This window comes from Branchiostoma lanceolatum, chromosome 1 (assembly GCF_035083965.1).
Source record: "Branchiostoma lanceolatum isolate klBraLanc5 chromosome 1, klBraLanc5.hap2, whole genome shotgun sequence".
In the NCBI taxonomy this organism is placed as follows: domain Eukaryota; kingdom Metazoa; phylum Chordata; class Leptocardii; order Amphioxiformes; family Branchiostomatidae; genus Branchiostoma; species Branchiostoma lanceolatum.
In genome coordinates, this window is record NC_089722.1 from 40,192,354 (window position 1) to 40,211,482 (window position 19,129).

Sequence of the window (19,129 nt, forward strand, 5' to 3'; positions counted from 1 at the left end):
ACATTATTGACACCTAGTCCCATTCAAAAATTCCCCAGAATTATAAGAAAATGTCTGATTTTGAAAAAAGTTCTTAAAATCAGTACTGCTTATATCTATCCAACTTATGTAGGAATATCAAGTCAATCCATGATTTTGATGACAAAATATACACTTTGGAACTTGACCTACTTTTCAGGTGTTATCTTACTGACACCTAGTCCCATTCAAAAATTCCCCGGAAATATAAAAACATGTCTGATTTTGAGAAAAGTTCTTGGAATCATTAGTACTTATATGTCCCCAAGTTATGTAGGAATTTCAAGTCGATCCATGATTTTGATTACAGAATATACACTTTGGAACTTGACCTACTTTTCACGTGTTATATCATTGACACCTACATGTAGTCCCATTCCAAAATTCCCCGGAATTATAGAAAAATGTCTGATTTTTTTAAAAATAGTTAGAATCATTAGTACGTATATCCCTACAACTTATATGGGAATATGAAGTTAATGTATGATTTTGATGATGAAATATACAGTTTTGAAGTTGACCTTAATTTGACCTCTATACTTGTTGACACCCACCCATATTAAGAAATTCCCCGGAATTATAAAAGCATGTCTGATTTTTGAAAAAGTAGTAAGAACCATTGGTACATATATCTTTCCACCTCATGATGAAATATCAAATCAATCCATGGTCTGGATTAGAAAATAAAGACTTTGAAAGGACATGTAAATATGGGTGACAAAATTATCATAAATGTGGTAACTTCAATATTCCCTAGGCAAGTATTGAATTGCTTTGTTTCCCCCAAATTAGTATAAGTCATTAGTACTCATCTTTCTTAACCCTCAAACCACCGTAGCTTTTTTACGACTAATCTTACCGTATGGGGTCAAAACTGACCCCACAATGTTCTCTACAAATATAGCTTTATAAGTGACTATTTTTGTGGTTTGTATATATGTATAGTTTTAGTAATCTATAAGGGACAGTTTGACATGATTAGGTGTGAATAATTTCTGCTCATTATCATAATTCATGCAAAAATAGGGAACATCGTCTTTTGCAACTAACGCTATTCAGACAAGCGGGCTATTCTGAGGCCTGCGCCTACACTTGATGTCATATAGCATCTGAATGTCTTACGCTAGAACAACCAATTTTGGTCACCTATGCTAAAATTTCGTTGGCAACAATTTTGATTTAGTGAAATATCTAATCAATGTTTTCATGTTGCTATGGCAACCGGTTTCTTAGAGCCATATTTGGAAAAAGTAGCTAATTTTGGATTTTACAATGTAATTCTAGGGCTGTCATTCTAAACTGCACTTATTTTCTTACATCAATACCAACCAATTTAATTCACTATCACTTTTATGATTTAATATTCAAAATTTGTGCATATTTGATTACGTCATCGGTCAAAATCTAAGATGGCGGACGATATAATCAGATTAGCTATAACCGGCTATTTCAACCTCAAATTTCATCATTACCATGTTTATTCAAACAGAAACAATCTAAATATAAACGTTTTGGTCCATTTTTATTGTGTTATTAGGTTATATGATGAAAAAATGCTTTTAGAATAATTCAAGATGGCGGAACCAAGGTGGCGGATTTCGCTAATGTAACTTGATATGAATATAATTTTTATGACGTCATTTTGACGTCGTTCCTGTTGCCATCTACAAATAACGTCTTTGGATATATTATGATCTATCATACATAATTTCTAATCAAGTTTTATCGTGTACCTTTGAATTATATGGAAATACCCAATTTGTTGGTTTTCGTCAATAAAATCACATAAATGACGTCATAATACGTCGCAACGTCATTAATTTTTACGTTCATTTAAAAAATTTGTTTTTTTCACGTTTCTACACAATCATATTTTGTAACTATGATCATAATAACCCTTATCGTACATGTTACTAGATGACAAGTATCAAACAATAGGCAATAAGAGTGCAGATTTTGCTGGGGTCAGTTTTGACCCCACTGGACCATGCGTAAACTTTCTAGAATAACTTAATCAACACTGAGCCAATCTCGGTAAAAACTTGCGTGAAGTTATAAGACAAATATACAAACAAACTCACAGAAGAAATTTTGTTTTCGACTCGAAATGTCAAAATGGCACATGTTGATATACGCCTGGGGTCAGTTTTGACCCCATACGGTGGTTTGAGGGTTAATCATATACAGGATAATCAATCAAATATTATGCATTTTTTCCAAGAAATATAGACTACTGTATTCATGTATGTTAGTTGGTCAGCCATATTGATATACAGATTGACACATGTGTTTGCTTCAATATCCCCCCAACAGGAAATAATATGCAATTTTCATGATTTCCTCTAAAGTATTTTAGGTCATTAGTACTTGTATCTTCACTACAATCAGGGGAATATTACTATTAAAAGTAATGGCGTTACATTTGCTGGGTGTAGCATGTTGACTATAGTGTATTATGTAGCTCTGCTTTACAGGCTATAAGCGAGCAAAGCATTTTTTAAACAGTGAAGTACTAAGTATTGCAGATATCATGCTGATTTTATGAAATTATCATCTAAAAAATGCCAAGCAATTGTCCTGCTCCCCTCACACATAGATATACTGGTACTTGTGTCTGACAAATTTAAGTGGTGTATGCCTGCAGCTGTATGGTGACTGTTAGTATTGAAGGGTCTAATACAAAGTATTCAAAGATCATCTATGTGTTGTAGTGAGTGTATCATTGGGCAGCAATGATTTTCCTTTTTTTGTTTTGTTTTGAGGAACAGGTTTAAATTATGTTCAATAATTTGTTCAGGTACTTCCTCGGTTTGAATGGAATTAAGCAATGTACTAGTATGATGGCTCGTTCCCCATGCATCGTCGAGGATCAGTGGGAAGGGGTACTAGTACCCACACAAATATATCATATCAAAGTACTCGTAAACTTTGTAATATGAAATATATTCTTTTCTTTCAGATGGTGTCTGCTGTGGAAGCAAGTTCAACTCAAGACTTCTTATTTTGTGGGATATGATGATGCACCCTCTTTAATAGATTTTGTGATGTTGATAAAATTCTGGCTAATTATATGTTAAGTTGTAACGTTGTCCCATATACAATGTATTTTCATGAAAACATATTGTAAAGGGGAAATTTTTGCAGTTATTTTGATGTTCCTGTTTTTCACATTGACCTCTTCACTGCAGACTTAAATCCACATAGAATATTCACCATTTTACAGAAAAACCCTGTATGGCAGTTTCAACGGTGAACACCGCTAAATAAATCTCTGCGAATATTTCCCCTTGTACTGTTCTGCATATAAAAAAAGACCCTTTATGACTGTTACTTTAAGAACTTTGTGTTTTTTCTTCCTTCTTCAAATATGAAAACTTTTTATTCTGTCAACCTTAACATTGACTCTATTGGGTACTTGCATGTACAAAATGCTCCATTATAGTAGCGTTTGAAAAATACTACAACCGTGGGCTATACAACACAGGTAGTTAAAAACCACATCTTGACAAAGAGAGCGGGTAAATGTCTCAGATCATAGCAAGCTCCAATGTGTATCCGGCTGTTGATAATTATTATTATCACATAGCCAGATGGCGTCGACCAATCAGAAGCCTCCCTTGCCCATGTGTTATGGGGCCATAACACACCCGGGCTATAACACACCACTTATTCTATTTTGTATAGAGGGGTGTCTTTTTTTATGAACCTTTTTCTTACCCTTGTTTAGAAAAATATATTTTCTCAAAATTCACAAAACCTTCTTACAATATGTGTCGAGGAACTGTCAGACGTCGATTTAAAGTCAGTTTTCGGGTCATGGGAAGCTGGAGAAGACGCCCAGGAATATGCTGCAGCAGTTGAGGGGCGGAAAGCTGACGTGAGTGACCAAGGAGGTGGAGTGACCAACAGGAAGCAAACTTGAATGTCTGGTTCAGAATAATAACAAGTCGACGACTGTATAAGCTCCAATTTGTATCCAGTTGTTGCTAATTATTAGTAAACAAACTTGAATGCCTGGATTAGTATAATAACAACTCCACACCTGTGTTAGTTCCACTTTGTATCCAGTTGTTACTAATTATCAGTTAACAAACTTGAATGTCTGGTTTAGAATAATAACAACTCGACAACTAACAGCTCCAATTTGTATCCGGTATCCGGTTGTTGCTAATTATTAGTGAACAAACTTTAATGATTATAACAACTCGATAACTGCATAAGGTAAAACGTCTTCTATTATGTAACAGTTCCAGGAAACTACAAATGACGATTGTGTATGGAATGAGATTTGAAATATTTGAGCAGTCTTTGGTTGGTCAATATTTCACCACTAAAGATATAACACCTGCCAGATGATTATCCAGAAGAGGCTTATACTTCGCTAGGTCTCCGGAAAGAAAGCCTGTAACGATAGTAAAATACATCCAAAATCAATTAATACAAATGGCAACGAGACAAAAATTCAGACGAGGTGATATCTGACTTGAAAATATCTTGAGCACGTGGCAGTTGGCAGGTGGGTGTATCTTAAAGCTACCACTTTTTTTTCAAAACGACACGAACTGCCGCATTTCTCAGAACAACAAAAAGTGCCATATTTCCCAGAAAAACAAAAACTGCACATTTCTCAGAACAACAAAAACTGACACATTTCTCAGAACAACAAAAACTGTCACATCTATCAGAACAACAAAAATGTCCCGTTTCTTAGAAAAATATTACACAAAAATGTGAAATAGTTCCAAAGCTCTCATCATTTCTTCTTTTTTGCTTAGCTGCCAGATATCAATATCCGATGTACATAGTTTGGGTCAAAAACAGAATGCAGAAACGGTATCTAAATCCGTCTGTGACGGTTAGACATACATATAATAAGAAAGGCAGTTACAAGCAAGTGAGTATAGATGTGGAAACTGCCAGACGATTTAAATTAAGCATTGGTCTTGCCTTGATGATATAAATAATAACCTATACGTGGAAAATCTGTGAAAAAACAGTACCTTGTTCAGTTGCAGCAGCTGCTCCAACCTGTCCTCCATGATGTCAGGTGTGGGCCTTGCATCCGGGTCATCCAGCCAGCAGAGGTTCATCAGCTCGTACCTATTAGTCATGCGCAGAATTGTCAAAATTATGTCCAGACACTATAAGCATTGACCTGTTCTTTGTCTTACTATGCATAAAAACACAATTATTTGGGGCATGCGCTCCCTTTTCTGAAACAAAATGTTTTATATGTTAAATAAGGCAATAACAAAAGGAAAGGAAATGGTAATGCGTTTTTGGTTGAAAGATTGCCGACTAAAAGGTAAATGCAAGTTAAAGATCAGGCTTGACGATTTCATTAAAGTATCCAACATTTACTTACAGCTCGTCCGAACAACCGTTCGGTTTCTGCAGGCGGTACCCTCGGCGCAGCCTCGTCACCAGAGTCTCGTACCCACAAACCTCGGGGTAAGGGGTCCCTCCTGGGATTTTACAATTCTTTCTTAGTCAGTTATGAACAGTACTAATAGCATGGTGAAAAGTGTGCTATTTATGTGACGCTTATTACCATAGATACTGCAAAGAGATACCATACAGCCTGGTCATCTACACTTCTTTTCCGCTCGTTTTTTCGGCAGTGCATCATCATCATCATCATCATCATCATCTTTTTCGTAAAGTTCAGTTAGCGCCGATGCGGGCCACCACAGCTTCATCGCGAAGATGACCGACGTTTATCCCAGATACAGACCTATACTGACATCAAGCCCAGTAATTACAGTCAGGAGCGTCATCATTTCAGGACGAAATACGTCGTTACTATCGTTGTCCTTGCTATTTCAGGAAAAAATAGTACAGAGGCACTGACCCAAAGTCGCTATCTCCCACAGCACGACTCCGAACCCCCACATGTCGCTCTTACAGCTGTAAACACCCTCGATCAGAGACTCCATCGCCATCCACTTGATAGGCAGCAGCAGGTTGGTCTGTGGGCATATGCAATGTTGTCAGAATCGATACGGTTGAACGAATGACATATCCGTCACCGGGCTCACAGTTGTGCAGAAAGGGCAATGCTATTAAGGAAGACAAATATCAATGAATAATTCAATGGGTTTACTTTTACCATGCATTTTACAGAGATAGGGGCGAACCTTGTCTGTGTACTGCAGTAGATAGTCTGACTCTGTAGAACGCAAAGTCCAGCTGTCTGGGGCTGTAGTGGCCCCTCACCGGTTACGGGCGGCTGCTACAAGCACGATAAAGTCAAGCTATGCAGTAGAGAACCTACCAGAGGGTGCCTCATGTACTGTGTCGTCACGTACACGTCACGGGCCAGTCCGAAGTCGGAGATTTTGGCGACCAGCCGTCCGGCCTGGCCGCCCGGAGAGGACAGGACGATGTTTCTGCACGCCAGGTCACGGTGGGTGATCTGTTAGGAGCGATCGGAAACAGAGTTTATAGTTAGGAAAGGTGCCTTCGCCTGAGCTGATGGACGGCATAGACAAATTAAATATAAAACCTACACTAACTATTTAGAAACGAAATGCCATTCACTTCTATGCTGTTAAAAGACACCATAATATGACCCGTACTAAGTCGCTGCTATGACAGCTTCTATGCTGCTTCGTTTGTGAATTGCAAGCACTATTCGAGTGGAAAAATGGCTGGAAAGCATCTGGTACGAGCGATCAGGGTGGAGTTTATAGTTGAGATAGAGGCATTGAATAAATGGTTTTATTACGTCGTTGCAAGACGCAACATACAGTAGCAGCCTTCATTGGCTCAATTGTAGTATGGTTTACAATTAAAAGTAATCAATAAAGATATATACATCAGCTAAACATCACAAACCTTATAATACTTTTGAAATATATATGTACTTGTCTTAATGCTTATTTGAGCTCGAAGCGCTAACATTTTGTCGTTGAGTAGGCCAATGTGTTAACGCCTCGAGCCCATATAAGCATTGGTCTCATGTACGTCTTCGATACATCCATGGCTGTCCCAAAGGATCGAAGTGCACAACAGTCATTACATTTAGAGACAACGTACCAATCTTTGCCATATAGTATAATAATAATTAAGGATACCTGTTTATAACGCGGTGCACTAAGTTTCAGCTATTGTAGTTTCCATGATTGCTGCTTAAATTGAGAACTGCAATATCATAATCTGAGGAGCAAGACGACGTACATTGAGGTTATTCAGACCATTTTTCGAGAATGAATGTGGTTGAAAAAACATGAGTTACCCGACGGCGTTTGAGCTCGAGCATCCCCCGGGCGATGTCGATGGCCACCTCGGTGAGCTGTCGCCCTAAGCCCGGCGGGATGTCTGCCTGGCAACGGTTGTTCTGAACGTTCAGCAGGTACCAGAGTAACTCTCCTGGCTCAGCGTACTCAACAAGGATGTACCGCGGATCTGAAAAGAAAGGATTTGTATTCTATTTTTTCCAGAAACGTTGTGATAGAAGAACTCATTTTTGTTATTGCCAACTATCATCAACATTCTGTTATGTCCAAGTGCTAAAAAAGGAAATCAATTCAGACATTTCCCAGCTGTTAATGCATCTTGCAACATTTTAAAATGCAATTCCGCATTTCTGTACCTTTCTTCTTCACTCCATCAATCACAAGTCCAATCAGACTGACGATGTTCACGTGACCTCCATCGTCGTTGACTTCCACCAGCAGGCTCGCTTCCTTCGCGAAGTCCCGGTAGGTCATCTCGTTGGCTCGGTCCACCCTGTAGTTAAAGTGACGATACATTTTCACAAGAAATCAAACATGTAGCATGCTTTTGCTTTATCATTTGCTTTTCAACACTGTACTGTGTTGATGAACTTTAGAATTTTGCCAATAGAATTACGGCGAGGAACAGGTAGACTTCACTCCGTGAAGCTTTTGTTTTGTCATTTTGTTGACCTGCTGTTCAACTGGTCAAAACGTCAACCTAACCTGAGCGTCTTGGCAGCTACAATGACGGCCTGCTGTCCTTCTTCCCTCAGCACGCCCCTCCTCACGTGACCGAACTCTCCCTCTCCGATCAGCTCCTCCAGGAACAGATCCTTTCTGTCCTTCAGCCATGGCTCCATCTTCTCAGACCCAACGATGTCCTGGGGAACAACATACAACATACTGGAAGTTCTGCTGCAGTACCATCGTCAACCACCTAGAGGTCGACGTCCGTCCATAATCAAATCCAAGACAGGGAAGCAGGACTTGCAAAAGGTTCAGAGAAGGGCCACACGGCTGATCCCCGCACTCAAGGAACTACCTTACAGTTGCAGACTCCAGAGACTTAAACTCCCTTCCCTGGAATACAGGCGGCAAAGAGGGGACATGATCCAAGTCTTCAAAATCCTAAAAGGTCTTGAGAGGGTTCCAGTCCACAGTTTCTTCACCCCCGTTGAGCAGAAGGTAACAAGGGGTCATGACCTCAAGCTAAAAGTCCCACTGGCTACGACTTGGGTCAGAAGTCAAATTTTAGTGTCCGAGTTGTTAACAGCTGGAATTCCTTACCTGCTAAAGTGGTTGCTGCAGAGAGCGTTAAACAGTCTAAGACCAGGCTAGATGAATACTGGGAAGAGCGCAAGTACACTACATAAAAGCGGCGAGATCAGGACATAACAGGCGGATAAAGCCTTCTTTCCTGGATGCGGTATCAATGTATCAAGGTATCAAGGTATCTATAAAGCCGATATAACCGCCCTCCGGCGTAACACACCAGACTGGCAGGCAGCAGCAGCTGGTTACATCACACTGAACGACCTGTCACACCTAACCTTGGCACATCTCACTGCAAATGTGGTTTAAACCTCCTCGGCAAAGGTAAATATCAATCGTAAGCTTTTGTTTACCTCAAGGACTTCTCTGAATAACTGTGACGGGTCTAACTTGTATCTCAGCCGCTTGACGATCCGCACAGTACAGAAGGCTGCTGCAATCAGTGCAACCACGAGGACCGCTGTGACGGAGCCAACGAGCTTGGCATCGATGGAGACAGCCTCTGAAAGATTAAAAAAAAGAAATATTCTTTATGATGTATGTCCTAGGAGTCATTTGTATGCACAGATAGTCACCCAAGACTGGGCTGTGAAAATTTGTGCATTCTTGTAGATTGCTATATTTTTGTGGTCTTAAAAGGTCTTACCTGTCGTGAAGGCAACAACCTTAGCTTGGCCCGTTCTGCCGTTGGCGACTGTCGTCACCGACAGGTTGTAGGTGGTCTCAGGCCACAGATTAAACAGAGTCGCAGTGACGCCTTTTAAGGTTTCGTTTGGAAATGGCACAGTTACAAGAGGGCTGGAAAATTGAAAAGAGCTAGATTAGCAGAAAAGTGTCAGCAGATGAAAGATGCCAACAATTCTATAGTTTAAAAGGTTAGTTACTTATTTGTGCTGAAGATTCTCGGTTTGTGACATCAGCCTTCTAATGTCAGCAACTGTTTTACTAAATGAACTTCAGGCTCAACGTTTTATTGTCTTTACGGTTGTCATCCAAGGACCACATCGTTGATCAGGAACAATAAAACGATGTTAAATTATTAAACATTTTCTGGTGCCATGTACCTTGTGTGACGGGATGAAGTCGCCTTTATTTCGAACAGATCTACAAACCCCTCCGTCGGTGGAATCAGATTCAAAGTCACGGATGTCGAACTAGTGGTGACTATGGGCACGTTTTCTACAGGGGAAGGATCTAAAAACGCAGAAGTATAGATATAATACATTTTCAGGACTTTTCTTTATATAGGGTTATTTTGCATGTGTAAAATAGGGAACAACCGCTGTCAAAGTGAACAGTACTTATGTCAGAGCTACCAAGTGGCAACTTTTACGTTCAATCCAAAAAGCTGGCAATAGTTATACGACAATCTTTATTGACACGACAACGGAATAGAGACTTTCGTAAGGACTTCTACAACAATGCAAACAAACAACTGGATACGAAAGAATGAACCTACGTACAAGTATATGGATGATTTAACAGGTTAAACGCGTCACTTACACTACTAGCCCTATGGTCAAAACACTCTTTGATATGACCACCTATTTATCACTTACACTACTAGTTATCATAGGGACATGGGTGGAAATGTTCTAAACTCTACTCACCAGTAGCAATGATGGCGGTGGTTGTCATTCTCCAATAATAAGGACCCCTCTTGTCTACGGGCTTATTTCCAGCTGCTGTCAACTTAATCTGAAACCGGAAAATATCACACTCTAGATCGCCAACAATTGCCTGTTAATTGTTGGTCAAAAATATATTTCCACAAAGATTTTCACAGGGCTGTCTCACAATCATTTTTCTGCATCTGATGTTTTCCTGCATACTTGCAGTACATTCAATATTCTGATGGATATCCGTCTACATCGATACCAGTTCCCATATACTAGCTATAGAGATATGAAGATAGGTAAAGGCGTGCTGGGTACTTGAAGTAAACAAACTGCGTCATGAGGCTGGCAGTACCATGTCATAGTCTGCACTCGATTGAATGACAATAGTAGTAGTGCTCAGGCGTCCTTTAGTAACAGAAATATGTCATGAAGTAATCATCAGATTTCATGCATCTGCAGCTGCCTCATAAAAAAGTGTACACAGGCTATGGATGTGTAAATGTCTCTGTTAGAGTTATGCCGATGAAGGCTAACTGATTTCGACTGTACTCACTTCGTATTCCTTTCCGGGAGTGAGTCCGGTAAAAGTTCCATGTAATGTAGTCTCGTTGTAGAACATCTGTGAACTTCTTGTTTTCCTCTCAACTGGTGTAATTTCCAGCTGGAAAAAAAATGTTTCGCGTTATATATCTCCCTCCCCCGGCCCCATCTCTCTCCCTTTCTCTTTTTTTTTCGGTCCTAGAAAAATGATATAAAATTGATAAAACCGGATCAATAAAGTTTATCGAAAGCAGATGAGTATAAACACATTGATTCTTATCTCGATGCACTTGATGGATTTTTTCGTCAATAGATTATGTTCAGTCTGAACGCTCTGAACGATTCATGACAATTACATGCATGTTGTAACGGCCCTTACTACAGTTCCAAAATATTACTATTGCTGATTTATTATTTTGCAAAACATGATCAGATATGACTGTTTTGAACCCTTAGGTTAATAGTTTATGCTTCACCCTGTAGTAGAAGAATAAAGTTATGTCGTCCATCAAATGGCTCTGGATCCGTTGTTCTTGGAATGACGGCCAACCGATTGTGATGCTGGTGTTGGTGACCGACACGGAGGTAAAGGACCTAACCGTCGAATCTATAGCTGTGGAAAAACAGACAAGAGTTTATAAGACCCGAACGTGTGTGAAATCCTTAATGAAATTGTATCTTTTTTCAATGTTTACATGCGCATACACATACACATGAACGTCCTTCGGGGGGGGGGGGCGTCAATAAACGTTAGACAATGAAAATGCAAAAATATGCAGCACCCTATTCATAACATAAGATTTTTAGATATGTTTGTGCATGCAGTAAAGTAAACAGGCAACAAATTTAAAGCCTGCGAAGTTTCGTTGACTTGGTAAAATACTACATAGACACTTACCATTACTATGTGCAGTTATCATTGAGCTGTACCCTCCACAACTTCTGTTGCCATTTGTTGTCATGATTGTGCAGTTCCTGAAATACGTTTTCTACGATTGAACCCTTTTGATAGGATATATTTTCATAGGAAGGATTTGTTTTAAAAAGTCAAATGTTTTTTCCCCATAAAACTCCTCGTCATAATACTAATACATGCACACAAGACCTGGAAGTCATAGTCGTTCAACGTCCATCTAAAGTCTATACTAATTTCTAAGATTCCTGTTATTGCCCCCCAAAGTGTGTACTGTGTAGTATTCAAATGCCAACTGCGGAATTGTAACTCGTACAAAATATCAATTGAACCTACCTGCAGTACCAGGTTCTGGGCTGCAGGTCTATAAAGGTGGCCTGTCTCCACACATGTGCTAGGATCTCCTGTACCATTGGTGGTCTGTGCACGTCAATGCTATGTTACAGTCAGAAAACAACACATATATAAAATATGCAAATAGCAAATATGATGCTCACCTTATCAGTAATAATTTTGCTTAATTGACAGTATCATATATACACACAGGTATACAGTTACACATACACAGACAGGCGCAATTACACACGCACACACGTACACACACATACATAGCATATGTAAACCTACCAGTGCCTGTCCTTGCTCTGGTACAGCTGAACCACGTACTTAACGAAGGAGTCGTCCACGCCGGTGTCGTCCCAGGGCAAAGTGAGACTGTACCTTAACATGGTGGGATCAGAGGTCCAGCCTGCTGTTGATGTAGCTGGTGGAAAATTAATTGTGATCATTGATCACATTACATATTGTAATGCACAGCCTTAACATTTTTTTGGAGATTACATGGACCATAATATGATGATGATGATTGTATTCGTTAAGGATCTATATATACTGAGAGACGCCGTGTCACGGCAGGGAAATAGCTCGCCCGACAAGTCTGCTAACTAAAATCTTAGAGTACTTTTAGGGTGGAATAGATATGTCTTAGTGGAGACAAATGGTCGAGTTAACGCGCTAGTGGACGTGAGGTCGGGGGGTCACGGGCTCGGTTCCGGGCGTTCCTGGCTAGACGTTCGGTCCTTGGGAAATAAACTTTACACGACTTTTCTCACTCCATCTAGGTGTAAAAATGGGTATCTGACTTCGGGTAGGGAAGCAAATGGCGGCCTTAAAAAGGCTATGGGACAACCTTTTCCTTTCACATGTCCTTTCGATCACCAGGCGATTTTTAGAGATCGGTGAATGTTCTTTTGTTTGTCCAACTCATCGAAAACACGACATGGCAAGTAGACAGACTTGGTGAACAAGTCCTGGTGGGCACGATTCATGTTTGGTAAGTTCAAACAGCGCAACAAACCGATGTGACAGCTCACTATGATGACGGCTGCTCTAATCAATACCCCACGGATCCCCATGTCGTAGTTGTATAAGAGACGCTGCGTCACAACTCAAGCCCTAATTTCTACAGAAAAGTGGTGTGTACTACCTTCCTTTGTACGAGAAATATTATGCTATGCCCCGCGAACCATTTGAACTCTAGATCTAGGCTAGTAATTGCACCTGTACTGGCGGAATGTACAGCATGACCGCGTCTCAAAGGCCGGACGGACACGGAAATATAAGATAGTATTGTACTTTCAGGTCACAATACGTGTGGGTAATGTGAGTTTGGTTTTGCTTGGTTTGGTTCCAATGATAGGCCAGATTATGTAACGTCTTTCACTATTTTCTATTTGTTCAGTTTTGAATTTTTGCCCATGATGTGCTACCAACAGGGGACTTCCTCGAAACTCGCTGTGAGAAAAACGCCAGAAAGGTTTCTGACACTCATTTCTAACACCAGGCTTCGTTGCTGACACTTAACTCCTATTTCTGTCATCTGACGTCTCGCGGTGGTTTCCGCTCCCCCCCCCCCCCCCCCCCCCCGCTGACACAGACCCGGCGTCTGGTTACCTTTTGACATTTGACCCAGAAGCGTCTGCGTTCATCGTTGGGATTTTTGTTTGTTATTGCTTTTGGACAGACAACGGCGATGTGGTACTGCACTCAAGTTTTTATAAATCAACCTTTATTTGCAAATCAATGCCCGTATGCCAATTGCACGGGTACAAACATTGAAAAAATGCAACAATGGTAACTTACTTTAGCAGAGAAAAATAACCCAATTTACACCTGGGTGGAGTTGGGAAAGTGCCTTTGCCAAGGGTGCAACATTAGTGGCGTCAGGGAATTCGAACCCCTGAGTTCTGGGCCAAACACCCTGCCGTTACGCCACAACAGCGTTAAGAAAACGTCAGATGTAACCTAATGTCTAGCTGAAAAATGGTTGTTATTTAGCAGTAAAATTTGGTGAAAGAGTGGCATTCAAATTGCTTGTCCACTAAAAGCCACAAATAGAAACGAAGGCTGTCAGAAGTAAGACCAGTTTCTTAGTATCAGTTGAACGTAATGAAATCCAAAAGTGACCAATCAATCTGAACTGTCTGCTTTACATCGTTAACTGAGCAAATGTTGTCAGAGACCTCGTCCCCAACAATAGATATGCGATGCTCTAAAGCAAAGTCCACGTCGGTATTGTCCCAGGACATAGTGAGCCTGTACCTTACCATGATAGGGTCGGAGGTCCAGCGCGCTGACGATGTAGCTAGTAAGAAACTGTGATCATTGATCACCTTATATATTGAAATTCACAACCTCAACATTTTTGTCGTATGAAAACATTGATCAGATATGTAGAGACGGCGTGACACAGCAGGGAAATAAGTCTCCCGCCAAGTCTGCGAACTAAAATCTTTTAAGTACATTCTGGGGCGGAGTAGATATGTCTTAGTGGAGTCGAATGGCCTGTAGTTGCCAGGCTAGTGGACGTGAGGTCGGAAGGTCACGGGCTCGATTCCGAGCGTTCCTGGCTGGCCCTTGGTAACTACACTATTACACTACTTTCCTCAATCCATCCAGGTGTAAAATGGGTGCTTGACTTCGGTTAGGAAGCAAACGGTGGCCTTAAGAAAGCTATTGGACTACCTTTTCCATTATACCTTTTAGATATTTATTGTTGATCACAAGGCGATTTTAGGGATCGGGGAATGTTCTTTTTTCTGCCCAACTCGGCGGGAAAACGTCATGAGAAGCCAATTCCACCCGTGTTGGTGAACAAGTCCTGATGGGTATAGTCCTACTGATGGGCATAGTCCTGGGTTCGTTACATTCAAACTGCGGAACAAACCTGCCAGTCGGGCGCAGGTCTATGAGGAAATGAACAAGTTTCCGTGTTTACTTACCGATGTGACAGCTCGCAATGATGACGGCTGCTCTGATCAATGTGCCACTGATCCCCATGTCTTAGTTGTATAAGGGGCGCTGCGAACGTCACAACTTAGATTCAACAGCTCGAAAAGCATCGATCTATCCAGAAAAGTGCTGGTATAGAAAGGTATACCTTTCTTTGCACGAGAAATGCTGTGCTATGCCCCGAGAACCCTTTGAACTCCAGACTAATAACTGCACCTGAACTGGCGGAATGTTCAGGTTAGCTGCGCCTCAAAGCGAGGCGCGGCCAACATGGGATAGTTACATGGACCTTTCAGGGCAAAGTGTGTCTCTATTTACCTCATTCATATTCTTCTTAACACAATTCCATAATACTTGATATCATTCATGATGTCCCATATCAGCTAAATGTACATACATGTTCCACGTTAACGTAAATAAATGCACACTGGATTTAACTGCTACCTCTGATGGACACAAACATGTGGTGTTTATGAAATAACTGAAATTCCGGTGCGGGCACAGGCAGACACAGAGCCCCAGTCATTGAATAATTCAGAGACAAAAGACACTTCAGGATGTATCGGATGGAAGAATTAAACAAATTAAACATTCTCTCAGTCTTTTCTCAGACCAATAACTTTTACACAAGCTGTTACCTTATTTTTCTAATCATTCAAATTACGCCCCATGACGGCTGTTCTATTTCGGCCTAGTTACACAACGCCTTCTGTGCTTTGAGTCCCTCTTGCATGTAGCCGACCATGACCTCCCGCCCATTCCCAACCTTTCCCCAACCATGGTCGGCTGCACCTGTCAAATGTTTTAATTAAAACATTCAGCTGTGGACGGGAGGTCTTGGATGGGTTCGGATACGGTTGGAAAGAGGTGGGCTGGTGGTTGGGGGTAAGTCGGCTGTGGTCGAGAGTTTCGAATGACTCTTGAGGGAGCGTTCTTTTTCGGATGAAGACAATGTTTCAGATGTGTCATTGCATATTGATAAGTACATGTCATTTTATACCATCAACCAAGAATACAATCAAAATAAGAGCGCTTATCCCCTGGAAGTATTCAAGTTGATCATAAAAAAAAAATTATATACACCTTTTATTTTCAGCGGACTGGCTGACACAAAGGAAAACAAAATAAAAAGGCAAATTAATAGCCACGCCTATAGAGATTTCAAAACAAGCCTGAGCCGATGCAGGGAAATAGTTCCCCCGACAAGTCTGTGAACTAAAATCTTAAAGTACACTTTTTTTCAGCAGACTGGCTGACAAAAAGGAAAACATAATAAAAAGGCAGATAAATAGCCACGCCTATAGAGACGTCAAAACAAGCCTGAGCCGGCGCAGGGAAATAGCTCCCACGACAAGTCTCGACTAAATTCTTAAAGTACATTTTAGGCCGGTATGAATATGTCTTAGTTTAGTCGAATGGCCTGTAGTTGCCAGGCTAGTGGACGTGAGGTCGGGAGGTCATGGGCTCGGTTCCTGTCGTTCCTGGCTGGCCTTGGTAACTACACTTTTACACAACTTTCCTCAATCCATCCAGGTGTAAAATGTCGTCGGTTAATGAAGCAAACGGTGGCCCTAAAAAGGCTATGGGACTACCTTTTACTTTTACCTTTACATATGTCTTCTCGATCGCTAGGCGATTTTTAGGGACGGGTGAATGTTATTTTTTCTGTCCAACTCCGCGGAAAAACGACCTAAGGAGCAAACGGAGTCCTGATGGGCATGGTTCAGGTTTGGTAAAGTTTAAACTGCGCAACAAACCTGCCAGTTGGGTGCAGATCTATGAAGAAATGAACAAGTTTCCGTGTTTACTTACCGATGTGACAGCTCACTATGATGACGGCTGCTCTGATCAATGTGCCACCGATCCCCATGTCGTAGTTAAATAGGGGGCCCAGGGGCGCTGTGAACGTCACAATTTAGATTCAACGGCTCGAAAAGCCTCAATTTCTCCAGAAAAGTGGTGCATGTGCTACCTTCCTTCCCTCGAGAAATGTTATGCTATGTCCCGTGAACCCTTTGAACTCTACTAGTGACTGGTGACTGCACCTGACCTCTCGGAATGTTCAGCTCGGCCGCGTCTCAAAGCGAGGGACACGGAACTGTGAGATAGTGTTACATGTACTTTCAGGGCACAGTGCGTTTAGTGTCTCGTTTACCTGCGACTAGGTGTTTTGTTTTGTTTGTTTTGGTTTGGTAAGTCAAATCTATAGGCCGGAGGATACAGTGTCTTTCACTATTTTCTAGTTGTAGGTATTGAGACGTCGTTTTTTCCCATGATGTGCTGCCAACAGGGGATTCCTCGATACTCGCTGTCAGAAGAACGCCAGGGTTGGTTTCTGACACTTTGTTATTATGGACCGATGTTAGGCCATTGGATGCACATGGAGCCAGGCGGCAGATACTGCAGAGCATACATGATTTAATCCTTCTCCTAGGACTCCAACACATGGAATGCCTGCATGGCCGGCACTTTCTCAGAATGTTAGGCTCTCTCGTGGTTTGGTTACAATGCTGAATTATGGTCTGTGTGGTTTCTTAGTGTGCTCATAACATTTAGCTCCTATTTCTGTCCTCTGACGTCACGCGGAGTTTTCCGCTCCCCCTGGCACAGACACAACCAGGCGGGTCACGTGCATGTTTGATTGACGTTTTTGTACAACGATGCTGCTGAAAAGGGCAGTCACCAGACGTCGGGGTGCCGTTAACATTCCGATTGTTTCTGTGATGACAATGGCTGGGTTTTCAGACGCGTTTTCTAAGCTGCTTCCATGTCGACGAAGCCACAAGACTTAGAGTTGATTTGGAGGAGACATTTAGCGACTTTAAACGCCTGTGTAAATCGGGCTAGTGCTCTCGACGAGGCACTGAGGTGTCATATTGACTGACTACCTTGAATGCACAACTAGGCGTACCTGCTAGCCTCCATTGCAGGCTCTCTTGGCCTTTTTTGGATAATGATACACTTTTTGGCATCCAATTTCCTATTGGCTTTATAGCTAACGGGGTTAGGCATCAGGAAATAGGTTAAATTCCCTCTTATGCTAGGGTCACATTTCCAAGCCGGGGCCCGGCCGGGCAGTCTTTGGGAACGAAAATTATGATATAAAAGACAACAAAACCACAAAACGTACGCAAAATTATCTAAAAGTATAGCTTGTGCAAATTTATTGACATACACTTCAAGATCAGGCCGGAAGCCACAACTATCAGAAAACAACTAGAGGCAGATCTAAATGTCAAATGTGAGATACTCCATTTATTGTCTAGCTTTTATTCCATAGCGCACAAAAGTCCAGCATGTAGTGAACAGGTAGTGAAGGTACGCCAGAAATAGTTACTCAAGCAGCTAGATAAAATTTTGAAACAGACGTTTCAGATGGCATACGCCGTCGTCAGTGACTAAAGAAAGATCTGGTAGAACATTAGCTCCTAAAACAACAGGAACTAATTGATCGATTAGAATACAACCTTGTCTTAGCTTACTATTCTATTGATCTATCTGAAATTGCCTTCACTTCATAACATGTCAATTCAGAGTTTTGGCATACAACCTAGTTCTACCAGATCTTTCTTTAGTAACTGTCTGAAACGTCTGTTTCAAAATTTTATCCAGTTGCTTGAGTAACTATTTTTGGCGAAGAAACAGATAATTGGATTTCTTCTTCAAAAATTTTATCCAATTGCTTGGGTGACTGTTTTTGGCGTATTTAATTGCCTGGATGTCTAACCTTCATCAACGTAATTGGATTTCTGTTACGATTGATGAGGGGAAAGAGATTTTTGGATGAGTTGAACGACATAAGTAGTAAATGATCTAGAAATTCTGTCTTAGGATGGTGGATAGCTAGTGTGTAACCTTGTTGCTGTTCCTTTATACAGGGCTTCTTCTATTTCAATGCACCAATGGCAGCGGTGGAGTCAGGGGCACATGTCACTTCGGTATGGGATCGCATATGTCAGGAAAAGGAATGGTGACGTAAATTCGAATAATAGTTCCGTTTAAGTTGTGCAATTATTAGTCATTGCAGCTATCATTCTTTACCAGCGCTTGTTATATTTTTGTTTATGTCACTTGACAAGCTTGCTAAAAATCACCAAACTGAGCCTTGAATATCCACGTCATGTTTCTATGACAACCGTTGCTATAAAGTATGCCTCCATAGCAACGGAATAGTAAATACATTTGCACAGTTTCATAGGCGAAATGCATTAATTTGTTAAACAATGTTTGTATATCATAGCAGATGTTGTTTATAT

At 41.0% G+C, this 19,129-nt stretch overlaps 1 protein-coding gene across 4 annotated transcripts; it reads right to left on the reverse strand.

Moving 5' to 3' along the window:
* Positions 1–3,920: 3,920 nt before the first annotated feature.
* LOC136422896 (tyrosine-protein kinase Mer-like) lies at positions 3,921–16,936 on the reverse strand. Of its 4 annotated transcripts, none has more exons than XM_066410827.1 (18): positions 16,686–16,936; positions 12,210–12,345; positions 11,919–12,017; positions 11,568–11,644; positions 11,146–11,282; positions 10,683–10,790; positions 10,121–10,208; positions 9,575–9,704; positions 9,157–9,308; positions 8,864–9,012; positions 7,962–8,119; positions 7,613–7,749; positions 7,256–7,425; positions 6,293–6,433; positions 5,870–5,987; positions 5,384–5,483; positions 5,019–5,118; positions 3,921–4,420 (listed from the first exon to the last, which is right to left on the reverse strand). In XM_066410827.1, exons 1-18 carry the CDS (start codon positions 16,741–16,743, stop codon positions 4,400–4,402), a joined length of 2,079 nt encoding a protein of 692 aa, XP_066266924.1. In that variant the 5' UTR covers positions 16,744–16,936; the 3' UTR covers positions 3,921–4,399. The 4 variants fall into 4 exon arrangements, with proteins under 4 accessions (XP_066266924.1, XP_066266934.1, XP_066266918.1 ...); XM_066410837.1 differs by lacking the exon at positions 16,686–16,936 and adding an exon at positions 14,864–15,164; XM_066410821.1 differs by lacking the exon at positions 16,686–16,936 and adding an exon at positions 12,940–13,395.
* Positions 16,937–19,129: the final 2,193 nt, after the last annotated feature.

What these genes read in the sequence shown, in the direction of transcription:
- LOC136422896 (XM_066410827.1), bottom strand. Translation starts at nt 16,743, where the DNA reads ATGGGGATCGGTGGCACATTGATCAGAGCAGCCGTCATCATAGTGAGC. An exon ending in CACCGCCATCATTGCTACTG is followed by an intron (nt 9,705 to 10,120) that starts GTGAGTAGAGTT and finishes CTGCGTTTTTAG; the next exon opens with ATCCTTCCCCTGTAGAAAAC. An exon ending in GTGGGAGATAGCGACTTTGG is followed by an intron (nt 5,484 to 5,869) that starts GTCAGTGCCTCT and finishes GTAAAATCCCAG; the next exon opens with GAGGGACCCCTTACCCCGAG.